Source organism: Austrofundulus limnaeus, unplaced genomic scaffold (assembly GCF_001266775.1).
Source record: "Austrofundulus limnaeus strain Quisiro unplaced genomic scaffold, Austrofundulus_limnaeus-1.0 Scaffold419, whole genome shotgun sequence".
Classification (NCBI taxonomy): domain Eukaryota; kingdom Metazoa; phylum Chordata; class Actinopteri; order Cyprinodontiformes; family Rivulidae; genus Austrofundulus; species Austrofundulus limnaeus.
Genome location: NW_013952821.1, coordinates 412,953 through 420,451, shown reverse-complemented (window position 1 = coordinate 420,451; position 7,499 = coordinate 412,953). Strand labels below are relative to the sequence as shown.

Sequence of the window (7,499 nt, the reverse complement as noted above, 5' to 3'; positions counted from 1 at the left end):
AGATTAACCTTCAGGGTGGATATAGCTCGCTAGCAGCCTCGCACCGAGGACCTATCCACGTCATCATTTACCCAGAATGCTTTGCGATTAAATAAAATGGCCTCGTCTGTGTAATATATTTTTAAACTTTTAGTTTAAAAATGATAAAAACTGAACATCCTACAGTATTTTTATAGGCTTTACTTTACAGTTAAAATAAATGTTTATCAAATAAAGTATAATGTTACAACTAATCGGGGATCCCTTTAAAGAAAAAAATAGACTTTAAATTGATAAGAGATTTTCCTAATTATCAGTTTAAACTGTGAGAATGTTTTTTTTGTGCTGCAAAAGTCTGAACGATGGTGTTTACAGGAACATTAGCTGCTGTCTGGTGGGTTTGAGTTTCACATGTTCAGCAGGCTGAAAGAGATCAGGTTCATGTGAACCAGGAAGTGAGGATCAATAAGCATGCAGGATCTACGTGTGCGCGGTGTTGGGTCTTACACAGCAGCAGGTGCTGGCTGCTCAAACACCTCCTTGGAGAGCTTGAGCACCGGCTTCTTCTTACCTGCAGACAAACACAAACAGAACTCAGTAAAACAGGTGAGATAAAACCGTTTCAATCGAGGAGGCGGGGCTTATTTTAAGACGCCTGAACAGGATATCAGATCAGCCTCTGTCCGGCTGCTACCTGTAAAAAAAAACCTAAAGTTTCTCTGGCAAACATCCTGAGAAAGCTCTCATTTTTTAGAGACAAAACACAAAAAATGTTCAATATTTTAGCAATAAAACCTCTGGAGTCTTTGCTTCCAGCAGCAACAGGTTTGGATTTAAAGATGTTTTTGCTCATTTGGTGTAAAGCGGATCATTAAAGTACTTTTATTACTGTTTTGAAGTTTCTGTTTTGATTTTCAAGCCCCCGATTCTCCCTCATTTTTAAAAAGTCCCCTCCAAAAAATGCACGTTGAGTTAACTCAAAACCAGAGCTGTCAAACCTTCTCACATTCATTACTCAAGCAGAAGTTAATGCTCGGGTTTAAAAAGACTTCTGCAGAAGTTTAAGGATAAACTCAAGCTTTTTACTCAAGTAAAAGTATAAAAGTACTGGTTTTAAAACTAGGGCTGCACAATACAGCGGGTAAAATAAGTATTGAACACATCACCATTTTTCTCAGTAAATATATTACTAGAGGTGCTAATGACATGAAATTTTCACCAGATGTTGGTAACAACCCAAGTGATCCATACATACAAAGAAATCAAACCATAAATGTCCAGAAATGAAGTTATAATGTGGAATGGCACAGGGAAAAAGTATTGAACACACTTACTGAAATTTATCTAATACTTTGTACAAAAGCCTTTGTTGTCAATGACAGCTTCAAGACGCCTCCTGTATGGAGAAACTAGTGGCATGCATTGCTCAGGTGTGATTTTGGCCCATTCTTCCACACAAACAGTCTTCAAATCTTGAAGGTTTCGTGGACCTCTTCTATGAACTCTGATCTTTAGTTCTTTCCATAGATTTTCTGTTGGATTCAGGTCAGGTGATTGGCTGGGCCATTCCAGCAGCTTTAGTTTCTTTCTCTGAAACCAACTGAGAGTTTCCTTGGCTTTGTGTTTGGGCTCATTGTCTTGCTGAAATGTCCAGCCACGTTTCATCTTCATCATCCTGGTAGATGGAAGCAGATTTTTATCAAGAATGTCTCTGTACATTTTTCCACTCATCCTTCCTTCAATTATTTGAAGTTTGCCAGTACCATATGCTGAAAAACAGCCCCACACCATGATGTTCCCACCTCCAAACTTCACTGTTGGTATGGTGTTTTTGGGCTGATGTGCTGTGCCATTTGACCTCCAAACATGATGTGTATTCTGRCATCCAAACAGTTCAATGTTGGTCTCATCTGACCAGACTATATTCTCCCAGTATTACACAGGCTTGTCTAAATGTTGTGCAGCAAACTTTAAAGGAGCTTCAACATGCTGTTTCTTCAGCAGTGGAGTCTTGCGTGGTGAGCGTGCATACAGGCCATGGTGGTTCAGTGCATTACTTATTGTTTTCTTTGAAACAATCGTACCTACTAATTCCAGGTCTTTCTGAAGCTCTCCACAAGTGGTCCTTGGCTCTTGGACAACTCTTCTGATAATTCTTTTCACTCCTCTGTCAGAAATCTTGTGAGGAGCACCTGGTCGTGGTCGGTTTATGGTGAAATAATGTTCTTTCCACTTCTGAATTATGGCCCCAACAGTGCTCACTGGAACCTTCAGAAGTTTAGACATTCTTCTGTAACCGATGCCATCATTATGCTTTGCAACAATAAGGTTGTGAAGGTCTTGAGAGAGCTCTTTACTTTTACCCATCATCAGATGGTTCTTGTGTGATACCTGGCCATCATTTGGGACTGAACCAGCTGATATTAACTTGCACTGACAAGGGGCAGGCATGCTTTCTAATTACTGAGAGAGTTCAGCTGGTGTCTTGKCTTTCCATGCCTTTTTACACCTCCCTTTCTTCATGTGTTCAATACTTTTTCCCTGTGCCATTCCACATTATTACAAATAACTTCATTTCTGGACATTTATGGTTTGATTTCTTTGTATGTATGGATCACTTGGGTTGTTACCGAAATCTGGTGAAAATTTCATGTCATTAGCGCCTCTAGTAATATATTTACTGAGAAAAATGGTGACGTGTTCAATACTTATTTTACCCGCTGTACATTGTCATCATAGTCACAGCCTGGGTAATGGGTATATCACAAAAAACTGGTAAACTACAATGAACCGTTGCATTTCTGCATTTTGTCAGTCAGAGACACCAAATCATCAAATCAGAAGCACTTGAGTGGAGAAAATGTTGCAATGAGAGAATTCTCAGTAGGATTAGGTTTGTAAACTTTAATTTAAAATTTATTTTTAAATGTTTTTATTATTTATTTAAAAAACCAGACAGTAAGAAGCGTTTCTCAGTTAGAGAATCAGACACTGTTTAATGGAGACGATGTTTAAAAGTCATTAAACTGTTTTGCTGTTGTTTCACTAATACAGCAGCTGTGTCTGGTTGTACTTTAACAAAAACTGTCATGTAGGAATGGAAATGATTTATTACTTGTTTTCCTCTGAACTCAGAGCAGAAAGACATCAACACTGCTCATTTATCGCAGTCATATCACACATCGCATGTGTTCCTAATAAGGTGCAGCCATGTTTAAAACTGCTAAAAGTACAAAAGTAAAAGTAATGTAAAGAGAAAAAATGCCATCACAGGGACTTACAGTTCTCAACCTCCCCTAAAAACGTTTTTCTGATGGGTCAAATGTTGTGTCAAAAGTTATGGTTGGACAGTTTAGTATGAACTAGATCAGAATCAGATTTATTGCCATTGTCAATGAACAGGATTCAGACTAGGAATTTGCTTCGGTGTAAAGATGCAGTAGGTACCAAATATAACAAAAGAAGAAAATACAAAGAATAAAGGAAAAATACAATAAAATACAGAATTCAATACAGTATTCGGAGCAGACAATATATTTGGGGTAGTGCAATTATATCCAATGATAAAAGTGACCAGAAAACAATATAGTCAGAGTTGTGCTGTTTAAGAAACCAGTGATAAAGTGGCCCAGGTAGTAGTGCTGGGCGGTATACCGTTTTGTACCGAATACCGGTTTTTTATTTTTGTTATGATATGAATTTTTTGAATACCGGACATTCCGGTTTAAATAGCGGAACATTTCGTCGCGGCCGCCAGTGAACTGTTGTTTCCCAGGGGACATTTTTCCTTGCTGCACCGCTATGTGCGTTAGCAGCAGCAGGTGGCGATTCCGTTGCTCATATTGACTGACGTTTAAAAAAACATCCTGTTTTCACTGTCGCTGAATGTAGTAAACACCTCTTCAGTGACGTGCACAGTTAGATTTAACGCGGTTAGTTAAGATGGAGACGTTATGCTGATGGAGACTTAACGTGGTTTTATTGTGAAAAGCCTGCAGGAAGTAGTTCGTAGTGGAGTTGGAATTGATTGGTGTGCAAGGTGAGTCGTGCTGATAAGCTTTAATAAATAACATAAAACAATAAACCCGATCATAACCTTTTCTTAAACCTCCTCCTTCACGACTGGACCAAAATGCGTGACTACTGTCTCCAACCACCAGTCAGAGAAGAACAGACACAGAGGAGGGAAACAGCAACACAGACAGAGGTACAGTAAAAGAAAAAAAAGTCAATAAGCAGGTTTTGTGCATTTTATTATCAGCTGAGCTGTGCTGAAAAGAAAAATACCGTCAAATGCAGTGAAACTGGTGAAAATGTTGAAAATACCGTGATATAAAATTTTGATCATATCGCCCAGCTCTACCAGGCAGAGTTTTAGAGTCACGTGTTCTGATGTCATTTAAGATATCCTGAAACGGAGCCTCCATACAACTTAATGATGAATGTGATGTGATTTATTTGAGTCAAAATGTAATGAGAAATATCTTAAATAACGAATATATATATAGTCATAACACAATTTCAGATATCTCAAAAGTAAGTGTGGTGAAGACGATTAAATGTAAAAACAGCCTGCCATACACGTGAGCGTCTGCAGGCTGCTGAAAATAATCTGCTGCAGTTAAATAAGAAATATGGACTTACGAGCAAGACAGCATCTTCTTTACATTTCTGCTGTTAATAAGAAATAAATTAAAACAAGTTTGTTCTTCGACGACTTGAGTGTGATTAAAAAAACGTACGGTTGTTAATTCTTCGCTATAAGTGACGTACAGCAGGAGGGAGGGAAAAATTATGAGTCTACATGATTTAAAATGTCATATTTCTTCATTTCTTTTCTGAAATTTTCAATTAAATGTCCACATAAAAAATAAAAGTAATAGTTTACTTGCCCCGGGCAGCGGTTTTTATTGAACCCTGCTACAGAGGTTAAAATACCCGACGAAGAAAAACAAAATGATTCACCTCACTTTGATTTATCGTGTGATTTATTGATTTATTGCTATAAAAGAGCCTGACATGTTTTAATGTTTCATCTGTGGTTACATACAGGAGACTTTAATTTACTAAGTAAAGTGATTATAAAATGCAACAAACACTCAGTTTTTTCGGAAGGAGACAATCTTTACAGAATAATAATCCTTACAGAATAATAATCCACCAGAACATCTTCACGTTTGTTTGGTTTGATGAAGTATTTATGTTTCACACCCAGGAGCCTCTAACAGACATGTTTGGTTGAAAACGATTCGTCTGGGATCGGCTCCTCTCTGGATTTGTTGAAACTTGTGGATTATCTGCGTCTGAGGCAGCAGGAAGCGGCGTGATGAGGGTTTCAGGACCGGGCCAGCATACCTCCAGATGAAAGCATAGTTCAGGACAAAAGAACAGCTGATCATCCAGCTCCGCCTCCTACTCTGCTCYGACCGCAGCAGAACCTGCGATCTGCCGACATCATCGCAAGTATCTGATCCGTTTGCTTCGACGTGCAGCGACAGAAACGTCGAAGTGTTTCGTCCGAGTCGACTGTGAAAACACTAAAACGTCATGACCTGTCTGTTTCTGCTCATCATCATCATCATCGGTACTCACGGCTGGCTGCAGTGAGTGGATCCAGATCCTGACTGAATGGAAAAGGTTCTGGGAGCAGGAAGAAGAAGAAGAGGTGCGGCAGTGCAGGTGTGCTCGCTCCACTGACGGTTCACCGGCTGTGTGCCTTGTTAAACACGACTTGGTCAGTCCGGATCAAACCTCCTCGGACCGGATCTCTGGAGCTAAACCCAGACGGTGTTTACTCACAGCTGCCGGAGGCAACTGCATTAAAAACTGGTCTGGTTCTGATCTGGACATCCCTGCGTGGCCTCAGGAACCCCTCCACACATCATTGTAAACACAGCTCACACACAGACGCTGCTTAAAGGGCCTGTGACATCAAATTTTTGTGATAATTACGAACGCATTTTTGGAAAGATAACAATGATAACATATTGCAAAAAATATTTTATACTGCTGAGATGAACAGTTGTTGAGATATTTGCATGTAAATTAACAGGAAGTGATGTCAAAGGGGAATGTCTGCATGTAAACAGAGAATCGCTTCAATGGCCGACAACAAAGACTGTAGAGAATAATCTGGTGTTTCTTTAGATCATTTTGAGTCACTATCAGAGAGATGTGAAGTCAGAGTTCAAAGTATTTTTTTAACAAACAAAGACCAGAGAGTTTCCCATCTTAATGAGTTCCCCTTTGATGTCACTTCCTGTTTCATTTTGGCTGAGCCAAACTCAAAAGAAAATATGCCAGTTATGTGACAAAATGAGTAAAATCATGTGTTTTATGCCAAGTTTCTTAAATATAACGATATTTTCTTTGACTTTTTGTATTTGAAGGATATGCACGTCACAGGCACTTTAAAGCTCTATCAGGCAAATAAGAAGCCATATGTGAACCAGGGATGGTTTAAAATGGACTGAGACAACAGACGCCACGTCTACACATCCAGACTGTTATCAGCACACAGTTCAATTGCTTGCCTCTCTGATGATATAGGGGTGCATTAGTGCCTCTTGCATGAGCGATTTACACATTTGGAAAGAATCAATGCAGAAACGTACAGGATTTAGAACAACGTCTAATTAGGCCTGTCACAAAAACCAATAAATCAATTAATCACACGATAAATTAAAATTAGGTCGATAATTTAATTTTCCTAATTTTTTCTTCGTGTCGCCCGATTTTCTAATTCTGTAAGTCTCATTAGCGGGGAGATGTGTGTGTCATTGTATTWGTTTAAAATGGTCTCCAAACAAACTTATCCTTTATCGCAATCATTTCTGAGAAAATTTATCGTCCGCAAAATGTGTTATTGTGACTTTTTTCAATGTTTGATTTGTTCTGTTTTTCATGAGATTTGAAAAAAAAACATTTCATGCAGTTTTTATTTACTTTTTACCCAACATCCTGACTTTGTGAGTTTTGCCGCATTCAAAAGGTTTTGCGAAAGTATATGTCCTGAAATGTTCTCAGAGGTTTCCACTTTCTATTTTTGTGCCGCTGGAAATTCGAACATGTTCAAATATTTGCAAAACAAATTATCTCCATAAAAAAATAAAATTGCCACAAATTTGATGCAGGTGATTTCATCTTGTCCCTAATTAAGTTTTTACAAGTGCGAGAAATGTTAAACAAATTTAGGAGGGTTTGATGACCCATGAAACCAAATTGGGACTGGCTGGAGGCAAAAAAAAAAAAAGAGGATGGAATGTAATGAAAGAAGTGGTGTCAGTAATACAGGGCTTCCATTACAATAAATCATTTTAAGGGTCTTAATTTTTGAAATTTACAAAATATTGATTTATCTTCTGATGAGCAAGCAGCTACACATCTGTCCCTCACTGTTGCTCATCTGACAGGAAGTGTTCTGAAGTGAYTGTCGTCCTCAACAACAAAAAAAATCTACATTTTAAAGTCAAACCATCTGACATGAAACTACGGAGCCCACGAGGGGACATGGGGAGGGG

General features: G+C 38.6%; 1 protein-coding gene across 1 annotated transcript in view; it reads right to left on the bottom strand.

Moving 5' to 3' along the window:
- The window catches only part of map2k6 (mitogen-activated protein kinase kinase 6), a 40,477-nt gene that overhangs the window by 14,574 nt on the left and 18,404 nt on the right, over positions 1-7,499 (bottom strand). Inside the window, exon 2 of the mRNA XM_014024381.1 lies at positions 487-550. Coding sequence (XP_013879835.1) covers positions 487-550 — 64 coding nt within the window. The remainder of the gene's footprint in view (positions 1-486; positions 551-7,499) is intronic.